At 45.4% G+C, this 19,268-nt stretch overlaps 1 protein-coding gene across 1 annotated transcript in view; it reads left to right on the forward strand.

Moving 5' to 3' along the window:
* Positions 1–1,765: 1,765 nt before the first annotated feature.
* The window catches only part of LOC138366541 (uncharacterized), a 77,435-nt gene continuing 59,932 nt past the window's right edge, over positions 1,766–19,268 (forward strand). The window contains exons 1-2 of the mRNA XM_069327574.1: positions 1,766–1,861; positions 16,055–16,261. Of these exons, the coding sequence (XP_069183675.1) occupies positions 1,766–1,861; positions 16,055–16,261 (303 nt within the window). The remainder of the gene's footprint in view (positions 1,862–16,054; positions 16,262–19,268) is intronic.

Below are 19,268 nucleotides of genomic sequence, written 5' to 3' on the forward strand. Positions count from 1 at the left end.
GAAGAGTGCCAGGATTATGCCACAGTAAAGAGCAGCATATTGCGCTCGTTTCAGTTAACCCCAGAAGCTTATAGGAAGCGCTTCAGAGAAATGATCAAAGTTGGAGCATGTACGTTTGCTGAGACAGCAAGAGATCTGGAAAGACGATTCCAGAAGTGGATTGAGGCTGCTGGAGTTGGATCTTACGCTGACCTGAAGCAACTGATGGTCATGGAGAAGTTCTTGGAGATGATGCATCCCGAAACAAAGTTCAAGATCCAAGAAGCAGGGATATTGGAGGTGAAAGATGCCGCAGATAGGGCGGATATGATTACTGAAGCATACAAGAGCTTGAGGGAGAACAGAGTGAGAAGCGAGGCGAGACGCAGCAATGGCAGACCCAATGGAGTCTGGGGAGGAAGAAATTATGAGAGACCCAGAAGAGTCTGGAGTGAGAAAAATTTTGAAAAATGGGCAGATAAAAGTAAGTACCCTAAAACTCAGAAGAGTAGGTCGCGCACTTCATCTGAAAGTGAAGATGGAGGAGCTAAACGAGAAACTAATCGTTATCCTGGAAATCAAGAGTCCAGTAAAACCCCACAGAGTGCAGGTAGTGTACCTGGCCCGAGGAATTCTCATGCGAGTGGGCAGAGTCAGAGCTACTCTGGTACATATAGAAGAGACTTTTCCCAGATGAGATGTTACAATTGTAACGGATTGGGTCACGTGATGCGAGATTGTCGACAGGGCAAGAGAGTTGGGACCCTGGCCATGTGTGACCCCCGAAGTAAATATACTAATGTGTTCCAAGACAAACCACAGAGATCAAACTTAGTGAACGAGAGGTATAGACCGTTCATGAGCAAAGGTTGGATCAGTATAGGAGGCCAACCTGAGGTAGAAGTTGGTATCTTAAGAGATACCGGAGCTAATCAGAGCTTGATTGTGAGAAGCCTGATTGGGAATGATCGACGATTAGCTGGCAGGAGTAAGATGAAGGTATATGGGTTGTTGTCTGAAAGTGACATGCCCGTTTGTACTGTCCAGCTAAGGTCGGAATATGTGTCGGCAGAGGTGATGTTGGGAGTGTGCCCCGACGTACCTATTCCAGGAGTCCAAGTGATCCTGGGGAATGACTTGTGCGGGACAAAGGTGTTGCCGAGAGTCGTAGCGGAGACTGTGCCAGAGGAGTGCCCAGAAGGCCACGGCACGGGTGGGACACCTGAGAGTGTGAACCTGACTGACATCCGAGGAGATGAGTCAGGAGACCGCCAAGCCATTGAAAACCCTGTCTCGGTAGTGACGAAGGCAGAGGTGGCCGACGAGGAAGACGCTGGAGAAGATGATACAGTGTCGATTCAACCGGTGGAAGATATCGATGTAGATATAGCATGGCTGTTTAATGAAAGTCCAGCCCAGAAAAATGAAGTCTCGGTGAGGTCAAAAGTGAAGATGGCCCAGCCGAAGAAGAATCATGTGAAGAGAGCGGACCTGAGTAGAGTCCAGCCTGCTGAAATTCAGAGTCGGAAGGTGAATGCAACTGTGCTGAGTAGAAATGAGGAAGGATGTAGACAGACTGAGGACGGGAGTAGAGCGTCAAGTGGTCCACGAGCACAGAGGCATTTGGATAGTGGAGTTAAGTTGTTTGAGATGTCAAGAGTTGACATGTTTCACAGAAATCGTGGAGAAAAGATAATGAAGAAGAGTAATAGCCGGGAAAATGAAAGGAGAAGAGACAGTATGTGTGGAGAGATGCCTACGAGCACTCTAGGAAAGGTAAAGCGACATGTACGGTCGAGTGCTGTTGGATGTAGTACAGCGCTCGGAGAAACCTTTAGGGAACGAAGAAGAGTTGAAGGAGAAGAAATGGAGTTGTATAGAGGTGAGAGGTGTGAGAAGAGGATGATGATGCAAGCATGGAGGAATAGAGGAAAGCCGAGGACTCGATGGAAGTCAAACAGGATTAGGTCTCGGATAAATGAGGAGACGAAAGGGAGAATCGTCGGTGAAGACGAGGGAATGAAGTATGATGACAGGAGGCGGAAGTATAATGGCAGTAGATGGAAGTATGAAGACGACAGAGGAGGTACAGAGAGTAGACGTCTGACTCTGGACGTGAAGAGAGGAAGACGAGGAAACGGAGGGTGGAGACAGTAAGTAGAGTGGACCGATGGAGTGCAGGTGTCCAAGGAGGACAGCCTAGCCAAGAGGTGCCAGAGAGGTCAAATCGTTTATGAGAAGATCATGTTTCTGGAGAGAGGTGAGCCAGATGTTGCAAGGTGCAACGAACTAATTGTAGACTCCTAAGAGAGTATATCGGGTGAAGAACGAGACAGTGTGGTGGCGGATGTATTATCCCGAGCTTTGCCACTGGAATAACTCTCAAAAATAAGGGGAGGGGAGTGTTATGATCTCAGCCTGCAGGAGAAATGAGTCTCCCTCCTTGAGAGTTATTCATCAAGCCTGACCTGATTAGAAGGTCTAGCATATATTGAGGTGATAACCCATATGAAAAATAGTATGGTGGATTCAATGAGCAGTTTAAGATTATGGGCAGTAAGTAAGGAAATAGATAAATGACTGGCTAGGAGATGTGGACATTTTGCTGGAGGCGTGAGGCTCGCTTCCGGAGGACCTTGACCTCACTTGAGTGCCAGACATCGCAGGGGAAAAGCCGCGCTCCGTTGAGCTCCCGTCAGAAGGGAACCCCTAGTGATATATCTCGAAGAGAAGAGAAGTGTGCAGACGTACCAGCTGTGGAATCGAGCTGGGGACGTGTGGTCTCAAGTCGTGGGCGATAATTAGTGAATATTAAGCCGCCCGGAGGCATTTTTGTGGGCCGTGGAGCGCCCTGACCAAGCCTCGTCAGAGGAAGAAGCGCCCTCGACCAGACGATCTGTGGTTTGTCTTTGGGGAAGAAGTTGCTGAGAACTTCGAAGCCAGCCTAGATGAAGTAATTGATGAGACTCCAAGGTAGTGGAGGCGAGGAATTCGAGCTGTGAGGAGAAGCAGTGAAGAGGAGTGTCACATGCTTCTGTAGAGGTGGAGAAGCACCATAGTTGCTCGAGGAAACTTCATGGTGTAGCAGCCAAGAGAGCTGTGTGGAGGAACCTAGCAGAAGGGTGAAGCACCGTAGTTACTCAAGGAAACTTCATGATAGCAGCCTGGAGAAGCTGCAGAGGATCCTGGTAGTGAAGCCCGGAAGAACCTAAAGATATTAGGGTAGTGAACTTCCAGAGGTGGAAGGGAAGTTCTGGTGGATTACTAGTAGGGAGTTGATAGTGTTTGGTTGTCATTAGCGTGCAAGACGCAGTGAGAGGTGAGTGACTGTTTGCATCCTTATGTCAAGGAGGGTTTTATACTGAAGTTTAGAGTTACAGTCGTAGGCTGGATTACCTACAGATGTATGCGTTCCAGGACTGACAGTGATCGATTGATCATTGTTGTGCATCAATGAACATTTATACTGATATATGTTATTGCATTCAAATGCCGATGTTCTATATATATATTATCTTGCTGATGGTGCAACAGTGTATGTAGACTTGATCAACTTGAGGAGGTTGATAGTATCAGGTGGTGAACCAGGAGATAGGATACCACTTGATAAGCTGATGATAGAGTTCTGGTTGTGTTGGAGAGCAACCTGATTGTGATATTATAGAGTATAGGATTCATTATTATTATATGTGTGTATGTATCGTGTATGTGCTTTGTCCAGTAAATGTATCCCAATTTGCTGGTGTTTGCCCTTGTCCTAGTGAGGCTTCCCAGGAGGTAGTAAAGAAGGAGAGAGAGAAAGGACCAAGAACCACTGCTGTGGACAGGGTAGGAGGTAATACTAGTAAGTCATAGGGGATTGAGGAGATCATACCTCATAAGGAGAGAGTGGGGAGTCACAGCGGCTCGAGTGGGTGTGTGCACGTGACAACGAGGCTAAGCGTTGGAGCCGCATCCCCTAAACGTGTGACGTTGAGCCCCTCTCCAAGAGCCAGAAGCGCCAAGGGTGATCTCCTAATATAAGCACTCTACCGAGTTGTGGGTTGGGTTGTCCATAGAGAAGGATCAACGACGACAACACCAACCAACCCACAGTCTATAATAAATTGGGGGCCTGTGTCCGGGAGAGGGAACTGACACACCCACACCCTGTCCAAGAGTGGATTTGTACACCCTTGCTGAAATAAACTGCGTGACTGCAGGTGTATACTCTCTCTTTTGGGAAGACTCACAGGACAAGATGGATAAGGTGCAAGCGTTTGTGGAGTCAGGCAAGCCTGAGGACTTGGAAGGTTGTACGAGGGATCAATTGAAACAAATTGCAGAAAAATGTGGCATTAGGTTGAAAGCATCTAAAGTAGCTGGGATGAAGGATGAGATCCTGAGGCAGTTAAGAGCCAAAAATGAAGCAGCAGAACAAGGAGCCCAAAAAGGAGCTGAAAGTGGAAAGGAGGATGATGGACAGGATGAAGTGAGATCCCAGGGATCGAGTAGGAGTAGCCGAAATAGGAGCTTAGAGAGATTCCAGTTAGAGCTCCAGATGCAGCAACAACGAGAGGACAAGGAGAGACAGTTCCAGCTGGAAAAGATGAAGTTAGAACTCCAGATGAAAAGGAAAGTAGAAAAAGAGAAAACCAGAGTAAGAGAACTGGAGTTGGAACAGGAGAAAGAAAAAGAGAAAACCAGAATAAGGGAACTGGAGTTGGAACAAGAGAAAGAAAAAGCCCAGGTCGAAAAAGAAAAGGAGAAAACAAAACAAATGCAGATAGAAGCAAATAGAACCTTGGCTGAGCAAAGGATTGAACATGGGTTGCCAGAGAGCACCACCCAGGTATCACACCCACCAGATGTTAGGGTTAGGGAGAAGGACATTCCCTTGTTTGTTCCCGAAGAGGCAGAGAGCTTCTTCGAGCACTTTGAAAAAGTAGCCAGTATCAAGGAGTGGCCACAGGAGGAATGGGCCCAGCTGGTCCAGTTAAGATTGACCGGTGCAGCCAGGGAGGCATACACCCAATTGTCACTGGAAGAGTGCCAGGATTATGCCACAGTAAAGAGCAGCATATTGCGCTCGTTTCAGTTAACCCCAGAAGCTTATAGGAAGCGCTTCAGAGAAATGATCAAAGTTGGAGCATGTACGTTTGCTGAGACAGCAAGAGATCTGGAAAGACGATTCCAGAAGTGGATTGAGGCTGCTGGAGTTGGATCTTACGCTGACCTGAAGCAACTGATGGTCATGGAGAAGTTCTTGGAGATGATGCATCCCGAAACAAAGTTCAAGATCCAAGAAGCAGGGATATTGGAGGTGAAAGATGCCGCAGATAGGGCGGATATGATTACTGAAGCATACAAGAGCTTGAGGGAGAACAGAGTGAGAAGCGAGGCGAGACGCAGCAATGGCAGACCCAATGGAGTCTGGGGAGGAAGAAATTATGAGAGACCCAGAAGAGTCTGGGGTGAGAAAAATTTTGAAAAATGGGCAGATAAAAGTAAGTACCCTAAAACTCAGAAGAGTAGGTCGCGCACTTCATCTGAAAGTGAAGATGGAGGAGCTAAACGAGAAACTAATCGTTATCCTGGAAATCAAGAGTCCAGTAAAACCCCACAGAGTGCAGGTAGTGTACCTGGCCCGAGGAATTCTCATGCGAGTGGGCAGAGTCAGAGCTACTCTGGTACATATAGAAGAGACTTTTCCCAGATGAGATGTTACAATTGTAACGGATTGGGTCACGTGATGCGAGATTGTCGACAGGGCAAGAGAGTTGGGACCCTGGCCATGTGTGACCCCCGAAGTAAATATACTAATGTGTTCCAAGACAAACCACAGAGATCAAACTTAGTGAACGAGAGGTATAGACCGTTCATGAGCAAAGGTTGGATCAGTATAGGAGGCCAACCTGAGGTAGAAGTTGGTATCTTAAGAGATACCGGAGCTAATCAGAGCTTGATTGTGAGAAGCCTGATTGGGAATGATCGACGATTAGCTGGCAGGAGTAAGATGAAGGTATATGGGTTGTTGTCTGAAAGTGACATGCCCGTTTGTACTGTCCAGCTAAGGTCGGAATATGTGTCGGCAGAGGTGATGTTGGGAGTGTGCCCCGACGTACCTATTCCAGGAGTCCCAGTGATCCTGGGGAATGACTTGTGCGGGACAAAGGTGTTGCCGAGAGTCGTAGCGGAGACTGTGCCAGAGGAGTGCCCAGAAGGCCACGGCACGGGTGGGACACCTGAGAGTGTGAACCTGACTGACATCCGAGGAGATGAGTCAGGAGACCGCCAAGCCATTGAAAACCCTGTCTCGGTAGTGACGAAGGCAGAGGTGGCCGACGAGGAAGACGCTGGAGAAGATGATACAGTGTCGATTCAACCGGTGGAAGATATCGATGTAGATATAGCATGGCTGTTTGATGAAAGTCCAGCCCAGAAAAATGAAGTCTCGGTGAGGTCAAAAGTGAAGATGGCCCAGCCGAAGAAGAATCATGTGAAGAGAGCGGACCTGAGTAGAGTCCAGCCTGCTGAAATTCAGAGTCGGAAGGTGAATGCAACTGTGCTGAGTAGAAATGAGGAAGGATGTAGACAGACTGAGGACGGGAGTAGAGCGTCAAGTGGTCCACGAGCACAGAGGCATTTGGATAGTGGAGTTAAGTTGTTTGAGATGTCAAGAGTTGACATGTTTCACAGAAATCGTGGAGAAAAGATAATGAAGAAGAGTAATAGCCGGGAAAATGAAAGGAGAAGAGACAGTATGTGTGGAGAGATGCCTACGAGCACTCTAGGAAAGGTAAAGCGACATGTACGGTCGAGTGCTGTTGGATGTAGTACAGCGCTCGAAGAAACCTTTAGGGAACGAAGAAGAGTTGAAGGAGAAGAAATGGAGTTGTATAGAGGTGAGAGGTGTGAGAAGAGGATGATGATGCAAGCATGGAGGAATAGAGGAAAGCCGAGGACTCGATGGAAGTCAAACAGGATTAGGTCTCGGATAAATGAGGAGACGAAAGGGAGAATCGTCGGTGAAGACGAGGGAATGAAGTATGATGACAGGAGGCGGAAGTATAATGGCAGTAGATGGAAGTATGAAGACGACAGAGGAGGTACAGAGAGTAGACGTCTGACTCTGGACGTGAAGAGAGGAAGACGAGGAAACGGAGGGTGGAGACAGTAAGTAGAGTGGACCGATGGAGTGCAGGTGTCCAAGGAGGACAGCCTAGCCAAGAGGTGCCAGAGAGGTCAAATCGTTTATGAGAAGATCATGTTTCTGGAGAGAGGTGAGCCAGATGTTGCAAGGTGCAACGAACTAATTGTAGACTCCTAAGAGAGTATATCGGGTGAAGAACGAGACAGTGTGGTGGCGGATGTATTATCCCGAGCTTTGCCACTGGAATAACTCTCAAAAATAAGGGGAGGGGAGTGTTATGATCTCAGCCTGCAGGAGAAATGAGTCTCCCTCCTTGAGAGTTATTCATCAAGCCTGACCTGATTAGAAGGTCTAGCATATATTGAGGTGATAACCCATATGAAAAATAGTATGGTGGATTCAATGAGCAGTTTAAGATTATGGGCAGTAAGTAAGGAAATAGATAAATGACTGGCTAGGAGATGTGGACATTTTGCTGGAGGCGTGAGGCTCGCTTCCGGAGGACCTTGACCTCACTTGAGTGCCAGACATCGCAGGGGAAAAGCCGCGCTCCGTTGAGCTCCCGTCAGAAGGGAACCCCTAGTGATATATCTCGAAGAGAAGAGAAGTGTGCAGACGTACCAGCTGTGGAATCGAGCTGGGGACGTGTGGTCTCAAGTCGTGGGCGATAATTAGTGAATATTAAGCCGCCCGGAGGCATTATTGTGGGCCGTGGAGCGCCCTGACCAAGCCTCGTCAGAGGAAGAAGCGCCCTCGACCAGACGATCTGTGGTTTGTCTTTGGGGAAGAAGTTGCTGAGAACTTCGAAGCCAGCCTAGATGAAGTAATTGATGAGACTCCAAGGTAGTGGAGGCGAGGACCTCGAGCTGTGAGGAGAAGCAGTGAAGAGGAGTGTCACATGCTTCTGTAGAGGTGGAGAAGCACCATAGTTGCTCGAGGAAACTTCATGGTGTAGCAGCCAAGAGAGCTGTGTGGAGGAACCTAGCAGAAGGGTGAAGCACCGTAGTTACTCAAGGAAACTTCATGATAGCAGCCTGGAGAAGCTGCAGAGGATCCTGGTAGTGAAGCCCGGAAGAACCTAAAGATATTAGGGTAGTGAACTTCCAGAGGTGGAAGGGAAGTTCTGGTGGATTACTAGTAGGGAGTTGATAGTGTTTGGTTGTCATTAGCGTGCAAGACGCAGTGAGAGGTGAGTGACTGTTTGCATCCTTATGTCAAGGAGGGTTTTATACTGAAGTTTAGAGTTACAGTCGTAGGCTGGATTACCTACAGATGTATGCGTTCCAGGACTGACAGTGATCGATTGATCATTGTTGTGCATCAATGAACATTTATACTGATATATGTTATTGCATTCAAATGCCGATGTTCTATATATATATTATCTTGCTGATGGTGCAACAGTGTATGTAGACTTGATCAACTTGAGGAGGTTGATAGTATCAGGTGGTGAACCAGGAGATAGGATACCACTTGATAAGCTGATGGTAGAGTTCTGGTTGTGTTGGAGAGCAACCTGATTGTGATATTATAGAGTATAGGATTCATTATTATTATATGTGTATGTATCGTGTATGTGCTTTGTCCAGTAAATGTATCCCAATTTGCTGGTGTTTGCCCTTGTCCTAGTGAGGCTTCCCAGGAGGTAGTAAAGAAGGAGAGAGAGAAAGGACCAAGAACCACTGCTGTGGACAGGGTAGGAGGTAATACTAGTAAGTCATAGGGGATTGAGGAGATCATACCTCATAAGGAGAGAGTGGGGAGTCACAGCGGCTCGAGTGGGTGTGTGCACGTGACAACGAGGCTAAGCGTTGGAGCCGCATCCCCTAAACGTGTGACGTTGAGCCCCTCTCCAAGAGCCAGAAGCGCCAAGGGTGATCTCCTAATATAAGCACTCTACCGAGTTGTGGGTTGGGTTGTCCATAGAGAAGGATCAACGACGACAACACCAACCAACCCACAGTCTATAATAAATTGGGGGCCTGTGTCCGGGAGAGGGAACTGACACACCCACACCCTGTCCAAGAGTGGATTTGTACACCCTTGCTGAAATAAACTGCGTGACTGCAGGTGTATACTCTCTCTCTTGGGAAGACTCACAGGACAAGATGGATAAGGTGCAAGCGTTTGTGGAGTCAGGCAAGCCTGAGGACTTGGAAGGTTGTACGAGGGATCAATTGAAACAAATTGCAGAAAAATGTGGCATTAGGTTGAAAGCATCTAAAGTAGCTGGGATGAAGGATGAGATCCTGAGGCAGTTAAGAGCCAAAAATGAAGCAGCAGAACAAGGAGCCCAAAAAGGAGCTGAAAGTGGAAAGGAGGATGATGGACAGGATGAAGTGAGATCCCAGGGATCGAGTAGGAGTAGCCGAAATAGGAGCTTAGAGAGATTCCAGTTAGAGCTCCAGATGCAGCAACAACGAGAGGACAAGGAGAGACAGTTCCAGCTGGAAAAGATGAAGTTAGAACTCCAGATGAAAAGGAAAGTAGAAAAAGAGAAAACCAGAGTAAGAGAACTGGAGTTGGAACAGGAGAAAGAAAAAGAGAAAACCAGAATAAGGGAACTGGAGTTGGAACAAGAGAAAGAAAAAGCCCAGGTCGAAAAAGAAAAGGAGAAAACAAAACAAATGCAGATAGAAGCAAATAGAACCTTGGCTGAGCAAAGGATTGAACATGGGTTGCCAGAGAGCACCACCCAGGTATCACACCCACCAGATGTTAGGGTTAGGGAGAAGGACATTCCCTTGTTTGTTCCCGAAGAGGCAGAGAGCTTCTTCGGGCACTTTGAAAAAGTAGCCAGTATCAAGGAGTGGCCACAGGAGGAATGGGCCCAGCTGGTCCAGTTAAGATTGACCGGTGCAGCCAGGGAGGCATACACCCAATTGTCACTGGAAGAGTGCCAGGATTATGCCACAGTAAAGAGCAGCATATTGCGCTCGTTTCAGTTAACCCCAGAAGCTTATAGGAAGCTCTTCAGAGAAATGATCAAAGTTGGAGCATGTACGTATGCTGAGACAGCAAGAGATCTGGAAAGACGATTCCAGAAGTGGATTGAGGCTGCTGGAGTTGGATCTTACGCTGACCTGAAGCAACTGATGGTCATGGAGAAGTTCTTGGAGATGATGCATCCCGAAACAAAGTTCAAGATCCAAGAAGCAGGGATATTGGAGGTGAAAGATGCCGCAGATAGGGCGGATATGATTACTGAAGCATACAAGAGCTTGAGGGAGAACAGAGTGAGAAGCGAGGCGAGACGCAGCAATGGCAGACCCAATGGAGTCTGGGGAGGAAGAAATTATGAGAGACCCAGAAGAGTCTGGGGTGAGAAAAATTTTGAAAAATGGGCAGATAAAAGTAAGTACCCTAAAACTCAGAAGAGTAGGTCGCGCACTTCATCTGAAAGTGAAGATGGAGGAGCTAAACGAGAAACTAATCGTTATCCTGGAAATCAAGAGTCCAGTAAAACCCCACAGAGTGCAGGTAGTGTACCTGGCCCGAGGAATTCTCATGCGAGTGGGCAGAGTCAGAGCTACTCTGGTACATATAGAAGAGACTTTTCCCAGATGAGATGTTACAATTGTAACGGATTGGGTCACGTGATGCGAGATTGTCGACAGGGCAAGAGAGTTGGGACTCTGGCCATGTGTGACCCCCGAAGTAAATATACTAATGTGTTCCAAGACAAACCACAGAGATCAAACTTAGTGAACGAGAGGTATAGACCGTTCATGAGCAAAGGTTGGATCAGTATAGGAGGCAAACCTGAGGTAGAAGTTGGTATCTTAAGAGATACCGGAGCTAATCAGAGCTTGATTGTGAGAAGCCTGATTGGGAATGATCGACGATTAGCTGGCAGGAGTAAGATGAAGGTATATGGGTTGTTGTCTGAAAGTGACATGCCCGTTTGTACTGTCCAGCTAAGGTCGGAATATGTGTCGGCAGAGGTGATGTTGGGAGTGTGCCCCGACGTACCTATTCCAGGAGTCCAAGTGATCCTGGGGAATGACTTGTGCGGGACAAAGGTGTTGCCGAGAGTCGTAGCGGAGACTGTGCCAGAGGAGTGCCCAGAAGGCCACGGCACGGGTGGGACACCTGAGAGTGTGAACCTGACTGACATCCGAGGAGATGAGTCAGGAGACCGCCAAGCCATTGAAAACCCTGTCTCGGTAGTGACGAAGGCAGAGGTGGCCGACGAGGAAGACGCTGGAGAAGATGATACAGTGTCGATTCAACCGGTGGAAGATATCGATGTAGATATAGCATGGCTGTTTGATGAAAGTCCAGCCCAGAAAAATGAAGTCTCGGTGAGGTCAAAAGTGAAGATGGCCCAGCCGAAGAAGAATCATGTGAAGAGAGCGGACCTGAGTAGAGTCCAGCCTGCTGAAATTAAGAGTCGGAAGGTGAATGCAACTGTGCTGAGTAGAAATGAGGAAGGATGTAGACAGACTGAGGACGGGAGTAGAGCGTCAAGTGGTCCACGAGCACAGAGGCATTTGGATAGTGGAGTTAAGTTGTTTGAGATGTCAAGAGTTGACATGTTTCACAGAAATCGTGGAGAAAAGATAATGAAGAAGAGTAATAGCCGGGAAAATGAAAGGAGAAGAGACAGTATGTGTGGAGAGATGCCTACGAGCACTCTAGGAAAGGTAAAGCGACATGTACGGTCGAGTGCTGTTGGATGTAGTACAGCGCTCGAAGAAACCTTTAGGGAACGAAGAAGAGTTGAAGGAGAAGAAATGGAGTTGTATAGAGGTGAGAGGTGTGAGAAGAGGATGATGATGCAAGCATGGAGGAATAGAGGAAAGCCGAGGACTCGATGGAAGTCAAACAGGATTAGGTCTCGGATAAATGAGGAGACGAAAGGGAGAATCGTCGGTGAAGACGAGGGAATAAAGTATGATGACAGGAGGCGGAAGTATAATGGCAGTAGATGGAAGTATGAAGACGACAGAGGAGGTACAGAGAGTAGACGTCTGACTCTGGACGTGAAGAGAGGAAGACGAGGAAACGGAGGGTGGAGACAGTAAGTAGAGTGGACTGATGGAGTGCAGGTGTCCAAGGAGGACAGCCTAGCCAAGAGGTGCCAGAGAGGTCAAATCGTTTATGAGAAGATCATGTTTCTGGAGAGAGGTGAGCCAGATGTTGCAAGGTGCAACGAACTAATTGTAGACTCCTAAGAGAGTATATCGGGTGAAGAACGAGACAGTGTGGTGGCGGATGTATTATCCCGAGCTTTGCCACTGGAATAACTCTCAAAAATAAGGGGAGGGGAGTGTTATGATCTCAGCCTGCAGGAGAAATGAGTCTCCCTCCTTGAGAGTTATTCATCAAGCCTGACCTGATTAGAAGGTCTAGCATATATTGAGGTGATAACCCATATGAAAAATAGTATGGTGGATTCAATGAGCAGTTTAAGATTATGGGCAGTAAGTAAGGAAATAGATAAATGACTGGCTAGGAGATGTGGACATTTTGCTGGAGGCGTGAGGCTCGCTTCCGGAGGACCTTGACCTCACTTGAGTGCCAGACATCGCAGGGGAAAAGCCGCGCTCCGTTGAGCTCCCGTCAGAAGGGAACCCCTAGTGATATATCTCGAAGAGAAGAGAAGTGTGCAGACGTACCAGCTGTGGAATCGAGCTGGGGACGTGTGGTCTCAAGTCGTGGGCGATAATTAGTGAATATTAAGCCGCCCGGAGGCATTTTTGTGGGCCGTGGAGCGCCCTGACCAAGCCTCGTCAGAGGAAGAAGCGCCCTCGACCAGACGATCTGTGGTTTGTCTTTGGGGAAGAAGTTGCTGAGAACTTCGAAGCCAGCCTAGATGAAGTAATTGATGAGACTCCAAGGTAGTGGAGGCGAGGACCTCGAGCTGTGAGGAGAAGCAGTGAAGAGGAGTGTCACATGCTTCTGTAGAGGTGGAGAAGCACCATAGTTGCTCGAGGAAACTTCATGGTGTAGCAGCCAAGAGAGCTGTGTGGAGGAACCTAGCAGAAGGGTGAAGCACCGTAGTTACTCAAGGAAACTTCATGATAGCAGCCTGGAGAAGCTGCAGAGGATCCTGGTAGTGAAGCCCGGAAGAACCTAAAGATATTAGGGTAGTGAACTTCCAGAGGTGGAAGGGAAGTTCTGGTGGATTACTAGTAGGGAGTTGATAGTGTTTGGTTGTCATTAGCGTGCAAGACGCAGTGAGAGGTGAGTGACTGTTTGCATCCTTATGTCAAGGAGGGTTTTATACTGAAGTTTAGAGTTACAGTCGTAGGCTGGATTACCTACAGATGTATGCGTTCCAGGACTGACAGTGATCGATTGGTCATTGTTGTGCATCAATGAACATTTATACTGATATATGTTATTGCATTCAAATGCCGATGTTCTATATATATATTATCTTGCTGATGGTGCAACAGTGTATGTAGACTTGATCAACTTGAGGAGGTTGATAGTATCAGGTGGTGAACCAGGAGATAGGATACCACTTGATAAGTTGATGGTAGAGTTCTGGTTGTGTTGGAGAGCAACCTGATTGTGATATTATAGAGTATAGGATTCATTATTATTGTATGTGTGTATGTATCGTGTATGTGCTTTGGCCAGTAAATGTATCCCAATTTGCTAGTGTTTGCCCTTGTCCTAGTGAGGCTTCCCAGGAGGTAGTAAAGAAGGAGAGAGAGAGAGAAAGGACCAAGAACCACTGCTGTGGACAGGGTAGGAGGTAATACTAGTAAGTCATAGGGGATTGAGGAGATCATACCTCATAAGGAGAGAGTGGGGAGTCACAGCGGCTCGAGTGGGTGTGTGCACGTGACAACGAGGCTAAGCGTTGGAGCCGCATCCCCTAAACGTGTGACGTTGAGCCCCTCTCCAAGAGCCAGAAGCGCCAAGGGTGATCTAATATAAGCACTCTACCGAGTTGTGGGTTGGGTTGTCCATAGAGAAGGATCAACGACGACAACACCAACCAACCCACAGTCTATAATACTTGTTCGTACCATATCGCAGTACATCTTCCTTCCTCTACTTTGGGTCTGTGGCGACTTTTGATAGTTGGGCGTATTTTCTTCTTGACTTGCTCTGTGAAAAACTTGGAGGTATTTGAACCTGTACAACAGGAAGAGCAGTGGCAGTTTTTGGTAGTGAGTTTGCCTTTTCATTACGATGTATCCAATCTAGGGTGGATTGGATATCAATGTAACTTGGTATCCAATCTTGGGTGATTAACAGTCCTAGATTATGGCTTCTTTTCCTATATGTTGCATTTCTGCGAGGAGTTGTATATTATTTCTGTGTTGACTGAATAGGGAAAGCGCCACTATATATCACTTGGAAAGGGGGTTGGGGGTCAGGATTTGGGATTGGACGGGAGGAAAGGTGAAAGGTGCCCTAGGAGTTGCACTAGGAGCCCATCCAAGGCTCCTATATATAATGACCCAATCCCACTCATATACATATCCAACCCACGTTTGAAACAATCGAGGGACCCCTCCTCCACCACATTATGTGGTAATTAGTTCCACAAGTCAACAACCCTGGTTTTTGTTGATTTGTAGAACCAATTGCCGCGTAACGTGATGGAGGTGGGGTCCCTCGATTGTTTCAAGCGTGGGTTGGACATGTATATGAGTGGGATTGGGTGGTTATAAATAGGAGCTGCCTCGTATGGGCCAATAGGCCTTCTGCAGTTACCTTTGTTCTTATGTTCTTATAAATAGGAGTTGCCTCGTATGGGCCAACAGGCCTTCTGCAGTTACCTTTGTTCTTATAAATAGGAGCTGCCTCGTATGGGCCAATAGGCCTTCTGCAGTTACCTTTGTTCTTCTGTTCCTATAGAGGTTTACAAGAGAACTAATGGACATAACAAAGGGAATATTAATTGGGTATTAAAAGTATCATCACGATACAGAACTCGAAACATTGGGTATAAACTGGATATGTTTATATTTCGGAAAAACCTGGGTAAATACTGGTTCGGTAACACGGTTGTTGATTTGTGGAATCAATTACTGCGTAACATAATAAGAGTAGGGTCCCTTGATTGTTTCAAGCGTAGGTTGGACATATATATGAAAGAGATTAGGTGGTTTTAAATAGGAGCGGCCTCGTATGGGCCAATAGGTCTTCTACCGTTACCTTTATTCTTATTTTTTTGCAAAAGAACATATAATAGATCACTTGCCTTGAAAACATAGATTAGTTCCTGATAATAAATAATATCAGAAATTTAAAGCCAAAAGAGTTCAAATTTATGCGTAAATTTTCGAATTAAGGTAATAGGTTTGTTTTTATAATTTGTATTCTAGAAACTTATTTTTAATTAATAACAAGTGAGGCAGCGTGAAGCAGCCAGCGCATGCACCTCAATCTCCAGGCATGTCACGTCACCTCGTCCTAGCGCGACCTATATATTAACTTCCAAACAAGAGAGTTAGTTATTCATTTGCGGTTGGTTGCGTGTTGGAACAATTTCTACTGTCAGTCTGTCACACGTTCCGAGACAATGGATACCACTGCTGCAGATGATTATTTTCCTAGTCTTCTAGTCTTCCACTATCGATCTTAGTCGACGTAATGAACCTCGGTGAAGGATTTTCTGGCGACGAAATGTTAGAATTTATTGACAAATCAAAAGCCATTCTTAATGACTTGCATAATAACAATTCTACGATGTTATTCGCTAGCAGCGTACAACTTGGAATTTTGTGCGCATTAACTCTCTCCATGCGTACGACGTCGGTCAAGATGACGGGGCAATGGGAAGATGTCCTTTGGGGAATTATTGACCTAGCACCATCTTGTGAGCCTGATAATGACATCAATTTAAGCGCACTCGAGTCTGTCGTGAAGCCCTGGATACTAACAATGTTTCCAGACCCAGAGATGTGTCCTAACCCGTACCTGCGTCTGAGAATGGTTCACTTAATCCACATTTGGCCAGAGACTTTCTTACAGGATGCCGCCTCAGGAATGCAAGCAGCTGCAGGCCTTGTGATCATCGGAAAATATATTGATCGCTATCATTTATGTACAGATGATGAAGCTCCAATATTACTTCATGAACTTAAAGATATGTTAGTCACCCTTGATGAATTTGGCCCCCTTGATGGTATTGGTGATGCAGCAGTTGACCAGTTAACAAGAATAAATGTCGGACCAGAAGTATCCTTACTCTACAATCTAATGAAGGTCTTAAAACAAATGGCAGAGGAATCCCTAAATTTAATAGGAAAGAAGGGGTTATATATGACCGAGCATGTTATACATCTGTATATGGAGTTTGTCGATTTACGGAAACTCAGGAAGGCTTATCGAGCTCCTGGCCTGGCTAAGGTCGTTGCAGATACCCTAGTTGCCATAACAGTGTCATTTGTTACAATTGGCTTGACCTTAGAAGATATTGAAGGAAACAGATACAAGATTTTTGCGGACCTCTTTGATAGTACTTACAAAAGCATACGTGAATCAGAAATATTTAGTTCGGTCTATCAGGTTCTGCGACTTGACCACGCACAGTATCTATCTTCCCTTGGGCAGAAGGCAGTCGATTCCGGTATTTTCTTTCATCATATATTAATTGTTGATCTTGAGTTGATCTTCCTTCCTCTACTTTAGGTCTGTGGCGACTTTTGATAGTTGGGCGTATTTTCTTCTTGATTCGCTCTGTGAAAAACTTGGAGGTATTTGAACCTGTACAACAGGAAGAGCAGTGGCAGTTTTTGCTAGTGAGTTTGCCTTTTCATTACGATGTAACTTGGTATCCAATCTAGGGTGATGAACAGTCCTTGATTATGGCTTCTTTTCCTATATGTTGGATTTCTGCGAGGAGTTGTATATTATCTCTGTGTTGACTGGATAGGGATAGCGCCACTATATATCACTTGGAAAGGGGGGTGGGGGTCAGGATTTGGGATTGGACGGGAGGAAAGGTGAAAGGTGCCCTAGGAGTTGCACTAGGAGCCCATCCAAGGCTCCTATATATAATCACCTAATCCCACTCATATACATATAAAACCCACGTTTGAAACAATCGAGGGACTCATCCTCCACCACATTATGTGGTAATTAGTTCCACAAGTCAACAACCCTGGTTTTTGTTGATTTGTGGAACCAATTGCCGTGTAACGTGATGGAGGTGGGGTCCCTCGATTGTTTCAAGCGTGGGTTGGACATGTATATGAGTGGGATTGGGTGGTTATAAATAGGAGCTGCCTCGAATGGGCCAATAGGCCTTCTGCAGTTGCCTTTGTTCTTATGTTCTTATGTTCCAGCTCAATATAGCACCCCCAATATCATGAGACTCTATCTTTTTAATCAGTCTTTCATGTGGCACTGTATCAAACTGTATCAAAAGCTTTGCTAAAGTCAAGGTACACAACATCACAATCCTTACCACTATCAACTGCCTCAACTATGCTAGAATAAAAAGATAACAAATTTGTTAAACATGAACGGCCATTTATAAAACCATGTTGCGACTCAATTATTAATTTATGTTTTTCAAGATGAAGACGAATTTTATTTGCTATTATAGATTCGAGTAACTTTCCCACAATAGACGTTAGGCTAATTGGTCGATAGTTAGACGCAAGTGATCTGTCTCCTTTCTTAAAAACTGGTATCACATTAGCAACTTTCCAAAACTCTGGCACTGTGCCTGACTCTATTGATTTATTAAATATGGTTGACAGTGGGGTCACAAAGCTCCTCTTTGCATTCTTTAAGCACCCTGGCAAACACTTCATCCGGCCCTGGGGATTTGTTTGGTTTGAGTGTTTTTGTTTAAGAACATCCTCCCTGGTAACTGTTAAACTTGTCAACCTGTTCTCGTCCCCACCCACATAGACTTGTTCGGCTGAAGGCATATTGTTAAGTTCCTCTTTAGTAAATACAGATACAAAATATTTATTAAAAATACTACTCATCTCTTCATCACTATCTGTTATTTGACCTGTCTCAGTTTTTAATGGACCTATCCTTTCCCTAGTTTTAGTTCGATATAACTGAAAAAACCCTTTAGGATTTGTCTTTGCTTGCCCTGCTATACGAACTTCATAGTTTCTTTTTGCTTTCCTTATCTCTTTTTTAACATTTCTAACCAGTTGTACGAATTCCTGTTCTAAAGTGACCTCCCCATTTTAATCCTTTTGTACCAAGCTCTCTTTTTACCTATAAGGTTCTTCAAATTCTTTGTTATCCACTTTGGGTCATTAGTATTCGATCTATTCAATTTATATGGTATACTACGTTCCTGTGCTTCGTTTAGAATATTCTTAAATAAGTTATATATTGAATCCACATCGAAATCCCCATTTACGTCACCTATCGCTGGGTTCATGTCTGGCTCCAAGACCGGCCCACACCCCATACCCAAGACTTTCCAATCAATTTGACCCAAAAAAATTCTTAGGCTAATAAAATCAGCTTTTCGAAAATCTGGCACTTTAACAGAATTTTCTCCTACAGGTCTATTCCATTCTATGCTAAATCTGATTTCTTTGTGATCACTGTTCCCTAGATATTTCGATGTCATTAATTTGTGTTTCCCTGTTAGTTAACACTATATCTAAAATATTATTTTTCCGTGTTGGCTCCTTAATGTGTTGCGTAAGAAAGCAATCGTCAATTAATTCTAGAAAATCTTCTGCTTCACTATTCCCTGTTTTGTTCAACCAGTTTATTCCACTAAAATTAAAGTCACCCATGACATAAATACTGCTAGATATAGATGCCCTAGATCTATATGCCATAGATGCTTTGCTTCCATTCTGTCTAAATTTGGTGGCCTATATATAACTATTATAATATCATTTGCTTTTTCGTTTAATTCTATCCAAATAGTTTCTGTGTGTGGCTCAGTTTTGATTCCCTCTTTGAGACTACATTTCAAATTGCCTCTAACATATACGGCTACTCCACCTCCTCGTCTAATATATCTATCTGTGTGAAATAGTTTAAATCCATTTATTTGATATTCAGCTAATAGTTCTCTATTTTCTACATTCATCCACGTTTCGGTAAGTGCAATAATATCTATTTTTTCTGTGCAGACAAGAGCATTTAATTCGTTAATTTTATTTCTTAGACTTCTACTGTTAGTGTAATATACCCTAAGTGAATTGTTATTTTGAGGCCCTTCTCTTTCCCTGATCATTTTGGCAATTCCTTT

Source organism: Procambarus clarkii, chromosome 19, assembly GCF_040958095.1.
Source record: "Procambarus clarkii isolate CNS0578487 chromosome 19, FALCON_Pclarkii_2.0, whole genome shotgun sequence".
Lineage (NCBI taxonomy): Eukaryota > Metazoa > Arthropoda > Malacostraca > Decapoda > Cambaridae > Procambarus > Procambarus clarkii.